This window comes from Musa acuminata, chromosome BXJ2-6 (assembly GCF_036884655.1).
Source record: "Musa acuminata AAA Group cultivar baxijiao chromosome BXJ2-6, Cavendish_Baxijiao_AAA, whole genome shotgun sequence".
NCBI classification, from domain to species: Eukaryota; Viridiplantae; Streptophyta; class Magnoliopsida; order Zingiberales; family Musaceae; genus Musa; species Musa acuminata.
The window spans coordinates 11,815,031-11,838,680 of record NC_088343.1 but is presented as its reverse complement, the minus strand read 5'-3'; the positions used below and the strand labels follow the sequence as shown (position 1 = coordinate 11,838,680).

Sequence of the window (23,650 nt, the reverse complement as noted above, 5' to 3'; positions counted from 1 at the left end):
ATATATTAGAATCACTTATTAAAGATTAATAACTTAAAATACTAAGATCAAGAAGTATAACAAAATAATATTGAACCAAATTTTACACTTACAACATCAGATCCACTCATATTTAATATCTCACGTGATCACTTACATATTTACAACATTAATTTTGAATGTATCAATTAGCTTAATTAATTCGGGTTATGGGGTTAAGAGCGTAGTGACTTGAGAGCAGATTTGGACCGTTTGATATTGTGATATGAGATCGTTAAATCAAAGTCAAAATAAATGATGAGAATGGTTATGCGCATCGATCAACCATCGATTACAAAAGCAAATCATGGATTAGAGTAATGTGTGATTCGTTAGATGGTGATGCACGCAGTATGGACCTAAGTTGACCGGATTCAACGGTCCATGCACTCGTCGATGGACAAAGGCACGATGTATTTGTGTGGAAGAGGAACGATGCGAAGTATGCGCGTGATCTTTTGCTCGATAGGGATCTATGAACAAAGGCACAAATCATGATGAAGCGCATCGGCACCTTCACAGGGAAGGGTGAAAGCAGCGTGTCAATAAAGAAGAAAAGGGGTCAAAAAGGAGAGAGAAAGGCATCACGGAATCAAAGTTCCTTTTTCCTTTAATTAAGAGGGAACGACGGTTCAAATTGAACTCATACGCCATCATCATCGCTGCCACATTTTATTGACCATACCTTCTTTTATTTAGTGGAGCGTGTGAGGAACGCATTTTTTAAGAAAATATTTATATTTTTGAGTTATTTCTTAAAAGGAACTTCTTCTTTTTATTTTTTTAATAATTATTTTTTTTATTTAAAATACTAAAATACCTCTCAAAAAAATTTGTACAATTTTTCTACCCATTTTTTTATTAATTTTTTTATAATCATTATTATTAAATATTTTTATTTAATAATAATATAATCGTTCTCATTAAGTTCATCATTCATTATAATCAATTTCTTCATTTATTATGATTTAAATATTTTTAATTTTCATTCTAAATATAATTATTATTATTATATATTTAATATCATTAATATTCTTCATTATGGTTCAAACGTTATAAATTTAAATTAATTCTTATGAGTTGGTGATAATAAATGTTCTTTATGAGAGAACATCTATATAAACGATGATTTTAGTCTCTGAGCTCAACATCTCAACATCTCTTTGAAGTCAAAAGGATTTTCTACACCATCTAAAGCGAGAGTCCTGAGCTGAAAAATGCCAAAGTTCAAGAAGAAACTACTATAGAAATTCTTGACAACAATGACTGGAGGTACGCTATTTTGTTTCTGTATTAGTTTTATTGTATTACTATTATAATGATTTAGAAACACAAGTTGGTATCAAAGATTTCTACTAGTTGGTATTAGAGCAAATTGACATCTGCCTTAATAAAGGAGTTTTCATTTTTTATACTATGAATATGGTTTTATTTTGGTTTCTTTTTTAAACTTCTTGATATATTTCATATTGAAAATTATGAGGATATAATATTTTTAATATTTTTTGTTGGTAAAATGCTCGTATTTTGTATGCATATATTTGGTTATATTGATTTATGCTTATAAGTCAATTTTATATGTCTAAAATGTCTAGTGATCCATATAACCTTAATTAATTAAGAATTAGTCACATCATCCTTAATTAATTAAAATTATATATATAATTAAAATAAGGATCACACAAGTAATTGGACATCATATTGTGATGGATTATATTTCATATAATAATTATTATCCCATAAGATCTTTTATTATATTGAATATAATTAATCAAGATAAAATATTAAATTATTTTCATAATTTATGGATCATGAATTGGAATATAATTTAATAGTTTTATTATAAAGACCATTTGAATCTATTTGAATTAAGAATTTAGCCCATAGACAATTTTTATGTCATGAAATTCATATTTTTTTGACATATTTCACATTAGTAAAACATTCAATTTAGACTATTAAATCTCAAATTTTTGACATAAACATGTTTGATTTTATGCCATTTTCATATTTGATGTGATATTCCTGAACTTAGTTCTATCTTTCTCTCACACACACACATACACACACACACACATATATATATATATATATATATATATATATATATATATATATATATATATATATATATATATATATATATATATATATATATATATATATATATATATATATATATATATATATATATATATATATATAACTGAAATTAAATTATTTGAAAAATGAGGATACCGAGAAAGTTGGAAATTCAAATATTTATGAAAGAAAACGTTGGATATTAGGATCATATTAAGAAAGAGAAAACAAATATATTTCGAATTTATGTGAGAGTACGTACAAAAAATTAGAGATTAAGTTGGAATTATTTAAATAGAAAAATAGTTCTTATATTTTAGTTATTTCATATGGCGAACAACTGTAGGCGTAGTCAATGACGTGATCCTCCTTTCACACTCAAGTCAGGGCATTTGGTTCTATCAGGGAGAAAATTGTCGAAGGGGATGAGAGAGAGTTGAGTCCTTTACACGGCCGGATGTTTTAGTGAGTGAAAGGAATATTAATTATTATGATTTGATAATGACATGACAAATAATTTGATCGAACCTCCATGACAAATACATCTAACAAATGAGTCTTTATCGGATGCGTGCAGGACAAAGCTTTGGGATTCGTGCGCATGCAGACGCGGAGACGTAGTTGGTGCGTCGCCCACTGACCTCAGGAAACATGGTTTGGAATGTTTGGTTGCAAGCTTCCTTTCACGAGTCCGATCGCCAAGGGACCAATTCCTTCTATCTACCCGTCTTTACCACAATAAGATCCCAAATCCCAACTCCAGGATCGATCCCACATGACCTCCATCGCATTCTTACCTCCTACTCCCCCACCCACACTTGTTGTACTAAGATTCACTCATGCATGCAGTTGCACACGGCGTTCTTCGTTTTGCTTGTTAGATGCATGCCTCCTCCACAGGATGAGAACAGAAAGACGAAGGAATAAAGCTCAGCCATCGATCGAGCTGCTGCGGGAAGGAGTCGCTTCACAGGTCAGTAGTTTATGCCTGGATAGCTCTTCATGGTGTTGTGTTGCTCATGCATTCCATCGCTTCATCGTTCATCTTCATGGTGGTGTCGAGTAATGCTCGATCGTTTCGATGAATGATTCATGGTGGGTTTCCATACCATGAGAAGCTGCCATCATCAACGTGTGTTGTCATGCATTCATTCTTAGTCCATCAAACATGCAATTTATGATGGAAGATAGCAGGTCTACCCAAGAACAAGTCCTCTGCGTGTATGTAGATCTTCTACCTCGGCTTAATCACCAGACCCTGCTGTCTCCTTCCGTCTTTTATTTGTTTTCTTGTTCTTTTTGTGGCGTAGAAGAAGACAGAGAGAGAGAGTCGTGTTCTTGAAGGAAAATAAGTCTGCTGTTGATCTTTAATACAAGTCAACGCTATTATTGCATTGTTGGCCTTTAGTTGGGACTCAACTGGTGAAGAGTTCAGATCGTATCTCATTCCAATAACTTCTTTGGTATACAATCCACCTTTGGATTTGACAGTGCATCGCAACCTAAGAAATTGGATCTTATTTCTTACTTGCTGAATCCACACACATGCATTGTCAAATCCAAATTAAAAGGGGTTCTCTAATCTCTTTCTACTTGGCTCATCTGTATCCTAAGCCTACATTTTTTGTGTTGGATTTTGACCAACCCAATCGAATCACCCACATGAAACACGACAATCTTGGATGGCATAATTTCCACAAGTAAACCTACAGTGCAGCAGTGTGGAATTCATAGACGCAACCACCGGTCAGACTTGAGTTAACCTAACAGTCTTTAAGACTTGGAATAGAATACCAAATGGTTTTCCGAAACAGCGGCGATGGATTGCTGAATCGGTCAAGTTTGAGGGTAGCAACATTGCAATGACCACCATAAATCTTCTCGACTGATGAAGGAATGTGTCTATATGGACTACAAATATAGATTTGATCTCACATCGGAAAGGAATATAGATTTAAATTGGAAAATATTATTAACTTGAACTTAAATATTTAAATATTTATTTGTACTCACAATAATGGCTTTTATATTAGTCCCACAAATAATCTAATGACTTGAAGGTTTGTTAGGTCACAACTTCGTCAAATTGTAATACTGACCTATATACAATTGTTAAGTTAGATTTTGTTTGTTCAAAGTTACGGTCGATTCAAATCTCAAGTTGGACTTCACTAATCCGATCCGAACTATTGAAAATTACATTAGAGCATTCCTTACATTATCCCTCCGATGCTTAAATTAGCAAGCTAGTCAGACAAGTCATATTATTCCTTACATTACTTCCGCACGATGTGCAGCTCATAGGAAATGTGGTATGTCGATCATAGGTGTAAGCATTGCTATGTTGCATCAATCCGAAATGAGATCATGGTCAGATATATGGCATCGATCAAATGATGAAGAGATAGTTGATTAATTGTCTAGGATTGATGTCATGGTGTCAATTACTTGGCACCATTGTGTCGACTACTTGACACTAAAATATTGGGCACCTCATTTTGCTCTAAAAATAATTAAATTGGGTGCATGTATCTGATAAATATAAAAGATATGAACACATTATGTATGACTAATTATACATATTATCTAAAAGAAACATTTAATAAGTATAATGAATACATTGGAGAAAAAGGTAGAATTATATTCCTTCTAAACTATGATGAGTAAATCGAGGTAAGACACAACCACCATACCCAGTGCAAAAGCTTCTCTAATGTACTTCTGGTCTAAAACTCCTAACAGTTAAGACACAACAACAAAACCTTATGAATTAAGAAGATGTCTTGGAGACTTCAAGCTTTGCTTGGATGAAATGTATACATACATTGAGCTCTAATGTAACACTTTTGTTTCATAGGAAGTAACTAATTGATAAGTATATTACTTAGATTTAAATATTTTAGATTAGTAGTTCAAACTTACGCTTAATAAGTTAACAAATCAATTATTCCATTAGTTCAGATCATAAACTAGTAGGCGGAGTCACCCATATCGAACCATCATATAATGATTTGATGAGTGTCATACTAATTTCTTCACACGATTATCATAGGCCTAATCATCCCATCATTTCCTTCAAAAAAAATAAATATGGAAGAAAACTATCAAAATACACTACCCAGCATCTAAGTAGGGTTGATGCAGGTGCATTTTAGTTTATATATTATTCGAATAAATTTTATTAGTCTAGAGATATTTTATATAAGTTTTTATGTGACAGCATCTATTAAAAAAATAAATAAATACAAAAAAAGAAGAACTTAGATTCATTCTTGATTTGAAAATGAAAATTTTGATTGAAGATTCATCTTTATATAAATTAAATTTTATCAATCAATATCATCAAGATAGGAAGATTACACTTCAGAATTATAATTTTCTTCATGAGGAAGATATTATACATTTGATTTGATATGATTGTAATCTTTATTATTTCTGTATTCTTTTTATTTTAATACTTAAGCCTCTTTAAAAAAAGGTTGAAACATTATAATACATCAATCATAAATGGATCATTATTTATGAGGAATAATCCATAATTAATGGCTCAGCAGTGTGCTGTGTCTATCATGCAACATGTACTAAAACACATTAAAGGCTCAGATTCATGCATAGCTAGTCCCCTTCAAGAGAAAATGCATGCAAAAACATGTTCATAAATACATTGCTTCATGCACTACATATGATTTATTAAGAAAAAAGGAAGTAGCAAATTGAGAAACCCATTGGAATAAGGACACAAATATAAATTTAATGTACATGCTGATAAATTTTCTAGTGTCACAAAGAATACATCATATAAACTCTAAAGTGTGTGTGTGTGTGCAATGTTAGGGGAAGCAGCTGCCTGTTTGTTGAATGGCAAAGCAAAATATATTTCGATTAACTGAATAAATACAATAAATTAAGTTGCATAAGAGATCCAAGAACTTAATTATTACAAACTCTAGTAAACATATCACTCAAGTTCATCTTCTTTGCTAGCAGTAATACTCATGATCAAACCCAAACTGCTATTCAAGTTCTTAGTTACACAACATAAATATATAGCTTCGTAATCTATAACCAATTAATACTTGCCTGCATGATCGGCAAACTGCTCGTGGACATCTTCCTCTATACCAGTCTGAGCCATAAGGTCATCTTCCCAAAAGGTTCCGAGTTCATACGCAGGAACCGAGGGCGCAGTGTAGGCATATGCTGCAGGTACCACTCTTTGGTTACTCCCATCGCTGTTATTGCTTCTGCTGATGTCGTTGTTGTTCTCGTCGTCGATTATGTCATTGTGCTGCGGCTGGAAGATGTCGTCGTTGATCAACGAGTCAAGGAAGGAGGAGAAGATGTCATCAGTGTAACACTCTATCCCTATCCCTCCATCTTCGCCGGCATCACAATTGCCTCCTTCTTGGTCTAATGGCCTATCAACAGCGCACTCGTTGTTCTTCCATCCATCACCATCGTCATTTTGCTGCAGGTTCAGCGTGTCGGAGAAATTTTTCTGGGTATCCTCTGCTCGGAGGAGGGTGGGAGCGTTGCTGGGGATTGCGCTAGGGTTAGGGTTACGGTATAGCTGTGGTGAAATAGGCGGGTGGATGGCGTCAGCTACGGAAGTGGCCAGTGGTTTGTGGTTGCGGGGATCTATGCCTTGCCTGACGAGCTTTTTGCTGAGGTGGGTGTTCCAGTAGTTCTTGATCTCGTTATCTGTGCGCCCAGGAATCCTCCCGGCTATCAAAGACCACCTGCAGGTAGAACAAGAAGATCAAATCGAAGGCACGACGAGGAAACCCTAGAGGTGGGGAGATCGAAGGGGTTGGTGGTGTTTGATGACCTGTTGCCGAGGAGGCGGTGGAGGCGAAGGATGAGGTCTTCCTCGTCGGGGGCGATGGGACCATGCTTGATGGAGGGACGGAGGTAGTTCATCCAGCGGAGGCGGCAGCTCTTGCCGCAGCGGAGGAGCCCGGCGCGCTTGGGCAGCGTCCGCCACCGCCCCTCCCCCTCCCGCCGCACGAAGCTCGCCAGCACCTCGTCCTCCTCCGACGTCCACGGACCTCTCTTCAGGCCCACTTTGCCGCAGCACGGCGTCGGCCCTCGTCGCTGCTTGTCCTCGACCTCCATCGCCGCCATCGTCGACGAGCCTGGAGCTGATGACTGTGAGGGCTTCCTCATCTCTCTCTATCTACTCTTTGCTGTGTCTCCTGGATCTGTCTCTCTCTCCCTCTTGCTCTCTTTTTTACTTCTGATCTCGAGCTTTCTTTAGGGCAAAGGATTACCTTCGGTGGTGTACCAATCAAACATGGTGGGAGCCACGAGGCCTGCGGCGTGGCGACCGCACCTGTTTCAGCTAGCACAGTATCGAAGGAAGCGTAGTTGGCGACGAATCAGCTTTGACCTCAATCAACCTATTTATTATTATTATTATTATTATTATTATTATTATTATTATTTAGATTAAAAGTTCTAAGTAATTTAAGATATAAGGATCTTAATTTAGATATATCATAATCTTTTACTTCAAATTTGATAGATTTATAGCTCCGTGACATCGCCGTGACCCTTCCACACTTCCATTTGAAGTCAATGAGGTATGACTTCGTCCCTTTGTTGTAGCTTCAATCTGCCACAGAATCTGCAGTGAACAGGAGAAAGGTCGCCGACGTCCTTGTATCCACTTGATGAAGCTAATATGGATGATTGATGGACAGATGTTGGATCCATTGGGCCACATAGCAGCCTGAAAATTATCCTCGGCCTGAAAGGAAATAACTCCAGTCTGATGTGTACATCAAACCGAGCATAAGAACAATTGATGCTAATAATACATGAGTGCTCTCATGATCAGACACCATGATATCCAATCTCTATAGCCACTGAATCTAATATGCTTCTGTCTGATGTCATGAAGCCTGAACCATTTGCCTGTTCTGGTGCAAACCAGTTTGCCCACTGGAACCAAAGTCAAAAGCCATGCATGTATGCGAAGAGGATGTAGGACGTAATTCTTTCTGAAAAGAAACATATAAACAAACATCAAGGCTGGAGGAAATATATATCGCACAGGAGAGACTAACCGATGATCTACTTGAGTGCCTAGCAATTGACGCCATGTTAACACTAGTCAATTTGGATTCGGATACCACAAAGGAGACTGGATGAACAACGGTCCAAGTTGTCTTCACGAGAGAGACTGGAATGATTGTGTGTGGCCTTCCATCATTTTGCATGTGAGAGAAATAGCTAGGAACACGTGTGACTGCCCTCATGGATCTTGCGGTGGAGGACTCTCTCTCTCTCTCTCTCTGTGCACCGTGAACTGGGTTCTCATGGCTCCCACTTCAAGATAATGTTCGCTTTCCATCCACAAGACTCTCATGGTCTTTCTTTATGAGGCTGCAGGTACTACCAACCTCTACCACCACCACTTCGGCTGCACAAGTCCTGCTCTTAGTTCTTCTCTCCGATTCCAAGCAGAGGTGTGGACAAAGAAGACCCCACTTTGGATTGCACATGGTTGGGTTATCGCACCGATGTGATCCACCCTACTGGCAAGTCCTTTTAGAAGGCTTTGCATGAGTCATCGTACCCTTTACATTAGTGCCCATTTTGCGTGACCATCTCAATTTACACGCCACCAATTATTACTCCAGGAAACATCAACTCGTACTTGCCAACGAATTTTATGTGGGAAGGACATGGACGGCTGCGGGTGTCTCTTCCCTTCTTCCCATTCACTTCGTGGCTAAGGAATCTGTTCCTCCCGAATGGGGCCACAAATTTGACAGGATATGGTGTTTTATTTTTGCGTCATGCTTTGGTACATTGCATGTCAAATTGGATATGCTGCGTCGATGAATCTTATTTTCATGACAGGATATGGTGTTTTATTTACCTCACTAAATGCTAAAAAGTCGGCACTAAACACATAAATAGTAATGATATGGATAATCTTATCACATACCAGGTCATTAGTCACGGAAATAGATACCTAAGTAGGATTTTGAGTCATCAGCTCCTTAACGATGTCGAGCGTATCTCAATCCATGCATTAATGGCTAACGACATAACAGAATCTTAGCAATTCTTCCTATCAAATGAAGGAAAAAAATATCATTTCTTATTTGTACGAAAGAAGAAAGGGAATGTATCCCCCCTTTAACTTTCTTGTCTCACGATCAGAGGATAAAAGGATAGAAAAATATTTCTACTAGGAGGCCCTATACACTCATTCCATCGTATAGTATAATATAATATATATATATATATATATATATATATATATATTCCTCTCTCTCGTAATGACTTAAGTATTGGAGAAGTCAAGCCAAGAGGCCCTTGGGTGTCGACCTGTCATACAGAATTGTTAGCACCTAGGAGACGATCTTACTATGGGAAGGTGACTCGATGGGCGGAAAAGGACATGTAACGTTTCAATCCCTTTACTTGACCTCTCACCTCCTACGCCAGAGCCTCCCCAACAAGCGACCTTCCATACGGACCTCTTGCACGGGTTTGCTATGTCAACAGTTCACATCAACATAAAGGAGATGCGAGGATGAATCTACACTTCTGATAGTAAACCAACTGGGCCGACTCATCGGTTGACAATATTCATGACATAATCAAGTAACAAATCAACAATAATAAAAATCCATATACCAAAAATAGACGATAATTATAGCCATTTGCTATGGAATATGTTAATTATCCATGAAAATAATAGTCAAACGAAGGACCATGGCGAAGACCAGGTCAACGGCTTTGGTTGGTTTAGCTCTCCCCAGCCTCACATTCCTAATCAAGTCAACCGAACAACGCAAATGTAATCTACCGAGAGATATCATGAGATTTATTGTCCGCGATCGCTTAATGTGGCCCAAAATAAGGAGTAGGCACGATCACGTGAGCGGCATCATGTGATCCACATAATTTTGGACAGTGGTGATGGCTCACGAAATGGACGGTCGAGCTTTCCCCGCTCGCCCCGGAGTCTCGGCTTTCTCGTAATTATGGTCAATAATGCGGGGAGTTATAAAGGCAAGTTAGAGGTTGCCTTCTGGTTTGCGTGTTTCCAATAACCGATACAGCGTTTACCGAGACGCAGCAGACGCGACGAGATTTTGCTGCTGGTTCGCTCGCTCGCTCGCTCTTCGGGAGGCGTGGGAGTGGTGGAGGCGCGGCCTCGAAGGGCTACGGCCATTGAGCGGTTGCGGAGGCGGGCGGGGCGAGATGACGAGGCGGTGCTCGCACTGCAGTAACAACGGGCACAACTCCCGCACGTGCCCGGCGCGCGGGGGCGGCGTGCGGCTCTTCGGGGTGCGCCTGACGGACGGGGTGGGGACGATGAAGAAGAGCGCCAGCATGGGGTGCCTCTCCTCGGCGGCCGCCCTATCGACCGTCGGCGCGTCCCCATCCGCAGATCCGGCCGGTGACCACCCCGACGCCGCCGCCGCTGCGTCCGGGTATGCCTCCGATGACCCCGCCCACAGCTCCTGTTCTTCCGTTTCCCGCAAGAAAGGTCCGATTTTCCCCCTAAATTTTTGATTTATTTTATTGTTTCTGAATGATTATTCTTGAAAGATCGTCATTTTCGTCCTCTGTCATCGTCTGCTGTCGAATTTGTTGCCGCTAATGTGTGCATGTCTCTGTTTCTGTGAGATCACTACACATGTCATCAAACTTCTTCATTAATTATTTTTCTTCTGATTTTTTTTTCTTAAAATAGAGATCTTTTGTTATACCTCTGAGAATCTAAGTCTACTACATAGAAAATCTGACAGATCAGATGTCCTCTAGAGAATCAAGATTGTTATTTTGTTAAGGATGTAAATGATTCTATCTGTTTGTTCTACTGTGCAATTATGAGATGCATTTAAGGAATTAATTTTTGACTGAGATTGCTTCCTCATAGAAGCTTGATAGATATTGTTTACTGCCAGTATCTAGTGATCTGGCTTTCCTTGTATGCATTGGTGGTGTGGAACTGGCCAATTTTGTCAACAACATTAAGGGTGGCCCCTTAGAATGGCATCCCCTGAGTTTAGTGATTGATAGTCCGATGAAATATGGTCCACTGGGTATATTTGCATTTTGTGGTGGAATTGATGGAAGAGTCTTAATCAATGGGCCAATAGCTTTACATTTGATGGAATGCGCGTGACATCATGTTTACCTAGGAGTTATCTTCTTTACTATCCCGGTCAAACTGTTATGTCCATCTCATTTTTGAACAGCTTGTGATTTCTCGTGATCATCCATTATATTCTTCACTGCTTTATTCTGTTCTGAGAATTTCCAGATATCATTTTTATTTTCATTTATTGCTGTCCATATTTTAATGTGGTTGTTATCATGCTTGGCTTGGCAGACCATTACTTCCTTGGAAAAGAATAAGCAAATTCTCTTGGGTTCAATTAATTATTGCTTCTCTTATAAGATATTTAATTTCTTTTCTTTACGATGAATTGAAAGATAGTTCTGAGGCTAAAAGCAACCTCTGAAGACCGATAATATAAAATCCTATGAATCATAAGCTTAATCCAACCGCCAAGTCAAGTTCAATATTCTTGGATGGTCTCTGGTCGATTGTCAATGTTTTCATCAAAATGTAGATCATCAACAATCTTAGCTTTGTCTAATGTCGTCCTTTTTTTTTCTGAATGTATCGTTTTATCCAAGTAGGTGTAGTGCCACTTGGATCTTGTGCAGCTTACTCGATTTGCTTATAGATTGGCTTATTCCTTATCTTATAAATGCATAGTCGGTCAGTCATATCACTTATGCCAGTAGTCTTATCATCATGATGATAATCTTGGAAGCTTTATTGTCGAATATCTGGTAGTTATTTTTGGCTTGGGATGTGAGATGAATACACGATTTTCTCTAATAAATTAGAAAAACTAATTATTTTTTCTCGGATTGAACGATTTTATTCACTTATATTCAGTTTTTTGTGATCATTTCCTTCAAAGGTGAGTCGGGACTATGTTGTACTAGGTGGTTTAGATTTGTTATGGCTTGTTCTAGTTGATATGATGTTTATTGCTCACTGTCAATTGACCAATTTTCTTTGGCACGAATTGATCTTTGGCCAAAAATATGAATTTTTACATCTAAATTCAGTTCATTGTTACCCACATACAACCAATGAATTGGATTTGCAGGTGTTCCTTGGACCGAAGAAGAGCATCGGATGTTCTTGCTGGGTCTTCAGAAACTGGGAAAAGGTGATTGGCGTGGAATAGCTCGGAACTTTGTTGTGTCTAGGACTCCAACGCAGGTTGCAAGTCACGCCCAGAAGTATTTCATTCGACAGAGTAATTCATCGAGAAGGAAGAGGCGCTCTAGCTTATTTGACATGGTCCCTAAAATTTTCTTTCTTCAGTTGCACTCATATTCGACTTCTTTTGGATGATAGGCTACAAAAAATTTCATTGCTTAATTATTTTCTGTTCCTCTTATGCAGCCAATTGACCAGATCCCAATCCATGAAGAACAGTTCATGGCCCATGCTCCTCCTGATGAACTCGAGAACCTAACTTTGCAACCCAATGAGCAACAAGGGGCCGAGCTTTTGGAAACTTCAACGGCCAAATATGCTTCAGAACCAAGAGCTAGCATCCCATATATAAACTCAATCACAATGGTACCAACATTCTACCCTGCTTTCATACCAGTGCCTATACCAATTTGGCCTCCCAATCTTGGTACCATGATAAAGGAGGAAGAGATGAGTGGAACTCATGAGATCTTAAAGCCGGTTCCAGTAGTCCCAAAGGAGTCACTGAATGTCGAGGAGGTTGTCGGCATGTCTAAGCTGAGCATCGGTGATGGCCATGACAGCTGCACGGACCCATCTGCGCTCTCCCTCAAATTGGTAGGATCCTCTATGTCGAGCCCATCTGCGTTTCATGTTAACTCTTCTGTTGTCCTGCCCGATCTGAACCAGAGTAATGGCAGCCCCATCCATGCAGTCTAAGGCTTAGAAGCTGGGAGGTTGCATCCAATCTTACTATCATACTATTTCTCTGTTGTCAACTCTTCCCTTCTCTCTGCATTGAGCTCTAGATTACCCATTCTTGTAACAAGCTAGTTGCATAATGTTCTAGTTTCTTGCATCTTGTTAATAGTTGAAATAAAATTCTTATTACTGAAAGGCATCTTTCGCTGATCAAGATTCTATGAATAAGTTGATGTCGAAGAAACACGATTACAAATTGCCATTACTTTAAGCTAGTAAGATCAATATATGGGGTTGCAACTATTTTCATCAAATCTGGTGCATATCTTTGTGTAAATTATTCATCTAATATTATACTAATCAAAATCAAAGCCTACAACCGATCTGATACTACCGCCTTGGATGATATCTCTTTGAGTTCCAAGGTCATTTGTTGTGATCATGGCCATAGTGTTTGAATATTAAATCGAATTTTATGATTTAATAGGATTTTGATATTGGAGTCTTAGTCATGAAAGGTTCTTATCATAGTTGGAGTGTCTTGGGTTTAACCTTTTACAAAATAAAGGGCCAACGTAATATTTTATGCATAATTAAAAGGAGAAATTAGATAGAGGCAAAAGAAGCGTAGAGATTCAAAGATTTGTATGATAAGTTTTTAGTTTCGAATTGAGTTCTTTATTATCATTAGTTTATGATTTCTCAATGTCCATCACATTCTGAGATTTTTCGCTTCTCGAGAGATTTAGGATAGGTAGAGACGAATGGATGGGCGCGAGAAGGTCCCCGCGTGGTGGGTGCTACCACTGTGATGGTGGTGGAAGCCCCCCGCGTGGTTGGTGCTATCACTGTGACGGTGGTGGTGGAAGGTCACGATGTAGCATCTCAGGGCATTTCTGAGGTGCTTTCGCTCTTATGTGTCGCGATAATTATACAGGATTCAACGCCGGCGTGTACAACTGAGCTGTAGCGAAGAGTCAGTGCTCAGTGATATCTGCAAGCTCAACAAATCTATTTTAGATTGCACATGTATAACGAGAAGGAAATGAGAAGGATGAACTATGAGGAAGAAGAGAAAAGGCGGAAGAGAGTGGACAGTTAAGAAAGAGGACGTCTTCTTCACTTAGTGGCTTAACCTGCCAACCACCGCTCCATGTCGGAGACTGTGCAATAGGCACATCACCCATATATTGTCAGGCGATGCTTGTATCGTTGTACAAGAGAATAGGACAGAACAGAGCACGCCATCGTGCTTGTGCTTCTCAGGTCTTCTCCCTTTCAACAAGACGCATGAAATTGGCACCATCTGCTGGTTATGTTGTTCAATCTTCTAAAAGGACGATAAATCCTGGATATGTTTTCTTGTCATCTCGTAGTTCTTGCGTAGGGCAAAGATGGTGGACGAATGCGTTGGTGCTGTCCAACGTATGCCTCCGTCATCGGTAGGTTTTCCTGCTCCTTGTTTTCCATTGACATAACCTGCAATGCCATGTAAACCTCGTACAGTAAATCAAATCAAAAACGAACACGCAGAAATCATCTCATGAAATGTGTTGATGAAGGCGTCAGAAGGAAGAGGCTCTTCCTGGGAACTCCTGCATTGTTATCAGTCCCAATCTTGATGGAGATGTCACACGATGAAATGTGTTGCTCCAAAGTGGGATTTTGAAGGTTTTCATCGGATTCAGATCAGATGATGCATTACAGCTACAGAACTTCTCGGTAACAACACAACTAAGAAAAGACTCCGAATTAATCTGTAAGGCACCGTCAACCAGGCTATGATGCTGTCCGCTGACGGTAAACGCAAGAAGAAGGTCTGTTCAGACAACAAAACTTTCAGTGCACGAGCATCAAAATCATTGGAAGAACCGATCTCGATTGGTTTCCTGAGAACTTTATCCTGTTCGAAGCAGAGCTTCTTGGCTTCAGATGAGCTATCAAGAATGGAACCTCCGGCAACAAAGCGTCAGACCAAACTGACAAGACTTCTACCAGTGCTAAGTTGGTCTGCTATCGAATGCTTCCTCTAGAAATCCTGCGCGGAGGACGAATTCCGAGATCGTTGGGTGGTTGCACGTGCAGCGGCAATAAGAGAAGAGACAGTGGTGTCAGAGCAGACCCGTCGACGACGGACGACTGCGATGGCTTTCCTACAAAGCTTAGAAAAGATGTTTCAGCGGCCTTTTCTTCCTCAGATTTCGGCGTTAAAGCGTCAACCACATGCAGAACGGCATTATGGTGACCTTATTTCTACCCAAAAATGTTGGATCATATATAGTTTTAATTTCTCATGTATTAATCTCATGATATTACTGGTCCAACACCTAAGATATAAAATGAAACCAATGTGAAAATAAAAAGGTAAAAATGATACTATTAAAATTCTCAAGATCTTTAAACTTAATTACTCTTGATTTAAAAGAATATTATGATGTCTTAAACTAAGATAATATTATTATATTTATTTATTTTTAAATATTCAAACTAGGATTAAAAAATATTCAAATGATCCTTTAGGAAAAGATTTAATAAAAGGATCCATGATCATGAAAATTACTCTCACTTTGTTTCGAGAATCTTCAAATGATTCTTTGGAACAGTCATCACAAACGGGATCCTCACCAACAGAATGACTAAAACGTTGTACACGTGCCCTGGAACATCTTCTCTCTATATATACCGAGCTCCGACATGTCCCCCTTACGGCTTAACCATGGAACAGTGGGAAGGCAAAGCCTCGGCCAAGCTCCCCACCACCAAGGCTGACGAAGCCTGGTCCCTCCTCTCCAGCTTCTGTAGCCTTCACTTGTGGCTCCCAGGACTGGTGGAAACATGCCGGAAGATAGCCGGTGCCGAAGGCCAACCCGGCTGCGTTCGCTACTGCGCCAGCCCTCCCGGAGACGACGGCAAGCCGGTCATCTGGGCCTACGAGGAGCTGCTGGCTTTCGACCCGGCGCGGCGGTGCTTCGATTACGAAGTGGCCGACAACAACATAGGGTTGAAGCGGTACGTCGCGACGTTCAAGGTGCTTCTGCCGCCGTCGAACGGGGAGGGCGGGTGCCAACTCGAGTGGTCGTTCCACTGCGATCCGGTCAGTGGTTGGACGGAAGACAGCCTCGCCGCTTTCCTGCAGACCGGTATCGAAGCCATGGCCAAGAAAGTGGAAGAAGCACCGAAAGTTACTGCTGCCGCTGAGATGGTGGACAGCCACTATATATGATATGAAGCGCTGCCATACTATCGCTGCCCTTCGGAAATATGAATGATGATGTGTCATTCTATTAGTCAGCATATACTCAATATGCATATCAATAATAATATATTATTCTGTCTCTTATAAGTTAATATAAGTTTTAAGCCACTTTCGATATGGATTAAATTGAAATATTACGATCGATGAAAAGATATTGCAACAGTAATTTCATTAACGAACTAAACAAGTTTAGTGTATATTATGTGGGAATCGACAAGAACAAGCCAGCACCTATGTGACATTACTACAGGGTGGGGGAGAAAAGGTCTAGTGACCCACTCTTTGCATAGAACATGTGCCGAAGGATGGATGGAAGAGAGCCTTTCCCTTTTCAACTCTTATCCTCGTGTCGAATCATAGTTTCCACAATACCTTGATAGGATGATGTCATGTGTATTGTCGAGTTGGCCTGATTGATCCATTATCAAAAGTGTAGGCTCATTCAAGTGTCTCTTTCTAGCTAACGTGAGAGGCTCGATGAGGTGAGACTATATAGGTTATTCAATCGGGAGCCATTATGATGACTCAGTTTATAATGAATGGTTAGTTAGATTGAGATCTTCTTTGTTGTAAGATTCCTCTCTGAGAGTTGGATCAGTTGGATCGTTTGAGTGTCTTCAGACAATCGATGATCCTACATGATAGGCCGACGGGGGTTGAAGATGATAGTATAAGCTATATGATTGAGTTAGTATATAGATAGTCCCCTCTCGAGATGACTTCATGAGTTCCTTTTTACTACCTGAGATAAGATCAGGACCGGGGATTTAGAGTCCCACTTAAAAATTGACTTTTGTGATAAATGAATTGGTACGGAACAAAATCGTCCCTATCAGTTAGCAATAAATTTCTCGTGTTCGAGTGATTTTATCGACCAATCATTTACTTCCATGCTTGATTTGACAAAGCATACATTGGACACACGACGAGAGGTTGTAAACTTCTATTTGGCTTGTGGAAAGAGTTGCTTGTCGGAATTGTTTTGTACTCATGGATAATATCCAAGCGAGACGTGGAGCTTCATCTGCTGCTTCTTTTGATTTCCTTCGGAGCAGGTTCTGACCACAGGTTGTGGTATTAAAAAGTTAAAATGTACTTTTTAAAATTATAAATTAATATCTTAGTTTTTAAACAAGATAAGATAGAATGATAGAGATAATTTCTTAGTTTAAAAAGTTAAAATATATTTTTAAAAAAAATTAAATTAATATCTTATATTTTAAATAAAATTAAATAGAGTTATAAGGATTAAGTACTCTTGTATTTAGTATTTATAAGTAGATGGTGTTTATATGTTTAGATTCATTAAGCCTCAAGTATTCAAGTGGATAGGACTAAAATCTAATAGTTATTCAAGATCTGTAAATTTTTTTTAAATAATATAATTTTTTTTCTTTTATTTGATTTGATTTGATTTGATCTTTGGCTAGTAGTATTTTGTTATTACTCTTTGAAAAAGGGTTATACTTGTATGTGATCTCTCCCTTTCTTTGTATGGTATTAGAGCCACAAGAGTGGTAATTTGTGTTTCAAGATCTCCTCGATGAAGAAGATAATTTTTTTCAACTATGAAATATTATAGTTGAGTTGATAGATTTGATATTGAACATCTTAATTAGATTTGTGAGATGTAGTTGGTGGCAATGCAATAGCAACACCGATGGAGATGGCATAAAAAGATGAAGAACTTCAAATGCAAAATTGAATTTGCATTAAAGAGATTTATTTCTCATTATCTCTTCGAACACATTAATCGTTACAAATCAGCTTCAAAGATTTGGATCGTTTTTTATGCATTGCTTGATAAAAAGAATATGGCTTGGCTTCAGTATTTGGAGAATGATTAGATAAATATTATCCAAGGTGACCTCTCAATTTCTCAATATTTTTTGAAGATTAAAAATTTATATTCAGAGATATTACTCTTAGATCTAGATGAGCCTATTTCTGATATATAAATAAAATATTATATTATTTGTGATCTTCGAAAAGAATATATGTCTTATATTAAGAATATTTTTTGTGCTATGTTCATATCCTAGATTTAAAGAGAAGCAAGTTGGATGTTAAAGTCAAGAAATGTATCTTTATTTACTATAATGAAAAGAAGAAATATTAAAAATACATATATATATATATATATATATGTACGTGATATCTCGAGATGTTGTGTTTAATGAAAATTCTTATTATTATTCTTCAAAAGTAATTTCTTTTAAAAATATCAATTACAATAATGAAAGTGATACATGTTTAAAACATATGGTTGAGTTTCTTTTGTTATCTAATGATTTTATAGATTTTGGTTCATTTTCTTTCTTATCTGTATCTACTCATGTTATTTCTTCCTGACAGCATAACAATAGGGGAGTAATGATATTCATAAAGAAAAAAATTTAATATTTAAAATATAAAAAGGAACAACTATCAAGCCAATACATTATAGAGATAGAGATAGAGATAATGTAAGCATATATTATTATTTTTTTCTAAACCAATTAATAATCTTGAGCCTACTCGAAGCTAAAGGTGTTAATATGTGGGAGGATATGAATGAAGAAATGAATGCTCTTCGTAAAAATAAAACTTGGGATTTTATATCAAAGCCAGCAAATGTAGATCTAATTACTTGCAAATGGGTCTCTAAGGTGAAATGTAAGTCAGATGGAAGTATAGATCATTATAAGATAAGATTTATTGTAAAAGGATTTTTTTAAAAATATGAAGAAGATTATGAGGAAACCTTTAATCTTGTGGTCAAGATGACATCTATTAGGATAGTGACTACTCTAGTAGTTAATCTGGAAGCTTTGACAACTTGATGTTAAGAATAGTTTCCTATATAGTGAAATTGACAATCATATTTATATGAAACAACAAGTAAAATATGTTTTTATTTTTAAACCAAATTATGTTTGCAATCTCAAGAAAACTCTTTATGGGTCAAAGCTTATAAAAAAATTACTCAATATTTATATTTCTATGATTATTTTTCTTCTTATTTAGATCATATCTTATTTATTAAAAAGCAAGGAAGCTTACATATTATTGTTCTTCTATATGTGGATGATATGATCATCACCAGTGATGATGAAATAGATATTTCAAAGTTTCATCGTAATCTTTCTCTTGATGTATATTTAACTCTGAAACAAGTTACGCAGAGAAAATTATTGAATGGTTTATAATTAATAAAAGTAAGAAGGTTTCTACTTCGCTTGATACAAATATAAAACTAAGTCGTACAGATGGGAAGATTCTTTCTGATGCTCGATCTTTTAGTGCTCTTATTAGTGGTCTCATTTACTTAATAATTATAAGATTATATATTGTAATTTTACTTGGTCTTATAAGTCATTTTATGCGATCTCATGTTGATGCAGTAAAGAAAATTTTAAAATATGTGAATTCTATCCTTGATTTTAGATTATTTTATACGAAAGATATACATCTTGAATTGCATGGTTATGCAAATGCTGATTTGGGAGGTGATTTAGATAATTGTAGATCTACTTTTGGCTATGGATTTTTTTTTTAATGATTCTGCTTGCATCTCATGGTGTAGTAAGAAATAACAATCGATCTCTCTTTCGATAACCGAAGCAAAATATATATGGTTAAGGCCTCTATTTGAGGATGCATTTTATCAAATTAACAAACCAACTATTTTATAGAGTGATAATCAAAGTATCCTAAAATTGGCTACAAATCCAATTTATCATACGAGAACCAAACATATTAAAATTAAATATTATTTTATCTAAAAAAGATACTTTCACAAGTCATTAAGGTCATGAAGATCAAAAGTAAAGACAATGTAGCAAATATTTTTACTAAATCTCTTTCTAAAGGACCATTTAAGGATCTTCAAAGCAAGATGAGACTTATCTCCAAAAATATACTTTAAGGGGGAGTGCTAAGAAGTTAAAGTGTATTTTGGAAGATCACAAATTAATGTCTTACCTTTTAGATAAGATTAAATAGAGTTAAGGATAAGGAATTCTTAGTTTAAAAAGTTCAAATATATTTTGAAAGATCTCAAATTGACGTGTTACGTTTTAAATAAGATTAAATAGAATTATAGAGATTAGAGAATTTTGTTTTTCACATCTATAAATATGTGGCATGTATAGACCCAGATCCGTATTCAAGCTAATAGGGTTGAAGTCTAAGAGTTGTTCAAGATTTGTAAGTTTTTTTCTTATTAAGAAGTTCAATATAGTTATTTTTTTCGCCGTAGTTTTTTCTTCTTTTATTTTATGTTAGTAGCACCTTATTACTATTATTTGAGAAAGGTTTAAATTTACATGTGATCACTCCCTTTCTTCACATGTGGTGCACACAAAAGGAGCTAGAAACTAATAATTATAGCTTTTGGACTTGCAAATATTTTTATTTTCATGAATAGCAGTCAAGCTTAGATCACAAGCTAAGTTTTTTTTGAACTTTGAATGGTTTTGTAAAAAAAAAGTATATTTTTTCTAATTTTTTTGAAAAATATTTTTTGCTTTTATTTTGTTTTCAAATGACCTCATGTAATCCAGTAAATATATATTTATCGTTGGTGGCCTTCCACGCATCGTGAGAGACGATGATCAAAATAAATTGAGCGGGTCAAAAGCGACGATCGATATGATGATAAAAAATATTTATAAAATTATAAAAATAAAAATATTAGAAAAAAAACAGTATATACCTTCCACAATAAATCCAAATTGATATATTTTTTTTTTCTTTTTTCCATTAGAGAAGTTGATTGACACATACCGTCCATGTGTAGACAAACAATGCCCTCTAGTAAATCCTATTCATGACGAGTTCATGCGTCGTTCCTTGGTGGCCTTCCTCGTGAGGTATCATCGTCTTTCATCATATCGATCATTGATCTTTTATCAAGATCGATGATCAAAATAAATTGAGCGGGTCAAAAGCGACGATCAATATACCATGATACATGATGATGAAAAATATTTATAAAATTATAAAAATAAAAATATCAGAAAAAAAAAAAACAGTATATACCTTCTGCAAGAAATCCAAATTGATATATTTTTTTTTTCTTTTTTCCATTAGAGATGTTGATCGACACATACCGTCCATGTGTAGACAAACAATGCCCTCTAGTAAACCCTATTCATGACGAGCTCATGCGTCGTTAAGATCGTCCTTTGCTTTAGACTTAATCTTGGTTAGTGTGTCCAAAATGGACTCTGCGATGTGGTCCTCAGATGCAGTCGAGAAAGATTCCATGTGGTTGATTAGCACCATCGGTGCTCTCTTCCTCTTTATGCAGAGAGGAGGCAGCAGGCGAACTTCTCCTGCACCGGCTTCCCAGGGCTCTTGCGATGGAGCAATGCCAAGTGGAGGGGTGGGAAGGCAAAGCCTCCGCCAAGCTCCCCAGCACCAAGGCTGACGAAGCCTGGTCCCTCCTCTCCAGCTTCTGCAGCATTCACCTGTGGTTCCCTTCGATCGACTGCCGTATGATCGCGGGCGCCGAAGGGCAACCCGGCTGCGTCCGCTACTGCACCAGCCCTCCCGGCGACGACGGTAGCGATGCGGCCTTCTGGGCGGCGGAGGAACTGCTGGCGTTCGACCCCGTCGGCCGGAGTTACAGCTACAAGGTGACGGAGAACAACATGGGGTTCGGCCGCTACGTCGCGACGTTGAGAGCGGTGCCGCTGCCAGGCGACGAGCGCGGGTGCGAGCTGCAGTGGACGTTCGACTGCGACCCGTTGCCGGCGTGGACGAAGGAGGGCCTCGTTGCGTATCTGCAGGTTAACCTGGACGGCATCGCCAAGCGAGTGGAAGACGCCGTGCGAACTGCCGCTTCCGCTGCTCTCAGTAATACTCAGGCCAGTGAATGAGATCAAGCTCTGATATGTGGTTTCCTGTTGCATTAGAACATCCTTTGCATTCCCAGAATAAAGTTCTATGCCTGTAGCATCCTCCCTTGTTACCGGAATATGATTAATGGAGGGATCTTAGAGAGAGATTTGGGGGCAAACAGATCGAATGTAATCTTTCTATAGATGTTGCGAAATGGGGATTAGATTCTCGAAACAAATCACACCAGCAATCGCCTTTCTTTCTTTGGTCTTTTAATGAATTAGAGGCATCCACAGGATCTGAAGCTCAAACGAAAAGCCATCAAGAGCCCCCTCAGTTAACACGAGATGAGACCTCTTCTTCTCAGCATCAGATACACACAAGCTTTTTGTTGGGATGAGATAAATTGCTTTCAGAACCGAACAGGGGGCGTGTCCCTGACTCGGAAGCTTGTCATCCGCCGCCAAGGACGGTCGTCGTTCTTGCCTTACTGATAAGCACCTGCCTGCCAATTTGTCGCGTTTTGGACTCCTCGAGAAGGAGAAGAGACCACATATAGGCTTACCTCTGATGTCGTGATGTTTGACGCTTTTGGTAACTCTGTTCCGTCCATCCTACCATTCGACTTTATATATCATATCCGTCCATATATAAATTTTATGTAATCGAATACATAATCTACTGAATTGGGTGATTAATAAAACACTATATGAGGAACATCGAGGAGCAAAACTGATAGCACAAAGATTGTCATCCTGTAATGGAGCCAAAGTTTGGCAGAGTGTGCTTCTTTGTCATCACTGTTACAGTAAATACTTTGGAGATCAGAAAGCCCCACATCATTCTGTGGAGATGGCTCTGTGCATCACCCAATCTGTTAATCCAAAGTATGTGGAAGCAAGAATTCATCGAATTGTTAGACCAATCATATATATATATATATATATATATATATATATTACTACTAGAATATGAATCTTATATCACGGTTCAAAATTTTCGTCATCAACATTATGATCAAAGAGTTAGGAGGAAAGACAGACACCTTCAAGACCTTGGAAATCATAGTTGACAAAAGAGAAGCTCAACATCTTTTCTTAGCTCTTGACTAAACGAGAAAACAGAGCATAAATATTTAATACATGGATGGAGGTTAAATGATGTGTTACTACTGAGGTAGAACCATCAAAGACTCCACGCTCTATTACTGCCATCCAACGAAGTTATAAATAAAATATTTAATATAAAAAATAAAATATTTAATGTGTATATTCATATCTGATTTTATTTATGTTTTGTACAATATATAAAGATATTATAATAGATTTTATAATCTCATTTTAGTTGACTTTTATAGTTATTTCAAGCATCTAAATACATGTTATGTATAATTATCATGTAGATATAAAATTATAAAAAAATTTAAATAATCATTTTAGGGGTTTTTTAGTTCCATAGAATGGTGTTGAGTGTCAATCAACATAATATCCAAGAGATACTAAGGTTGCACATGG

The 23,650-nt window shown here is 37.7% G+C and overlaps 4 protein-coding genes across 4 annotated transcripts; 3 read left to right on the top strand and 1 right to left on the bottom strand.

The window, feature by feature from the left end:
- Positions 1-5,995: 5,995 nt before the first annotated feature.
- LOC103988419 (transcription repressor MYB5-like) lies at positions 5,996-7,249 on the bottom strand. The gene is made up of 2 exons (XM_009406950.3): positions 6,929-7,249; positions 5,996-6,839 (listed from the first exon to the last, which is right to left on the bottom strand). The coding sequence occupies exons 1-2, from the start codon at positions 7,222-7,224 to the stop codon at positions 6,170-6,172; spliced, it is 966 nt and encodes a 321-aa protein (XP_009405225.3). The 5' UTR covers positions 7,225-7,249; the 3' UTR covers positions 5,996-6,169.
- Positions 7,250-10,167: 2,918 nt separating this feature from the next.
- On the top strand, positions 10,168-13,253 carry LOC135614866 (transcription factor MYBS3-like). The gene is made up of 3 exons (XM_065112688.1): positions 10,168-10,612; positions 12,258-12,454; positions 12,560-13,253. The coding sequence occupies exons 1-3, from the start codon at positions 10,324-10,326 to the stop codon at positions 13,070-13,072; spliced, it is 999 nt and encodes a 332-aa protein (XP_064968760.1). The 5' UTR covers positions 10,168-10,323; the 3' UTR covers positions 13,073-13,253.
- A 2,517-nt stretch (positions 13,254-15,770) lies between these two features.
- LOC135613861 (lachrymatory-factor synthase-like) lies at positions 15,771-16,277 on the top strand. The gene has a single exon (XM_065110876.1). It carries the CDS (start codon positions 15,771-15,773, stop codon positions 16,275-16,277), a length of 507 nt encoding a protein of 168 aa, XP_064966948.1.
- Positions 16,278-21,563: 5,286 nt separating this feature from the next.
- LOC103987838 (lachrymatory-factor synthase) lies at positions 21,564-22,374 on the top strand. The gene has a single exon (XM_009406259.3). It carries the CDS (start codon positions 21,656-21,658, stop codon positions 22,172-22,174), a length of 519 nt encoding a protein of 172 aa, XP_009404534.1. The 5' UTR covers positions 21,564-21,655; the 3' UTR covers positions 22,175-22,374.
- The last annotated feature ends 1,276 nt before the right edge of the window (positions 22,375-23,650 follow it).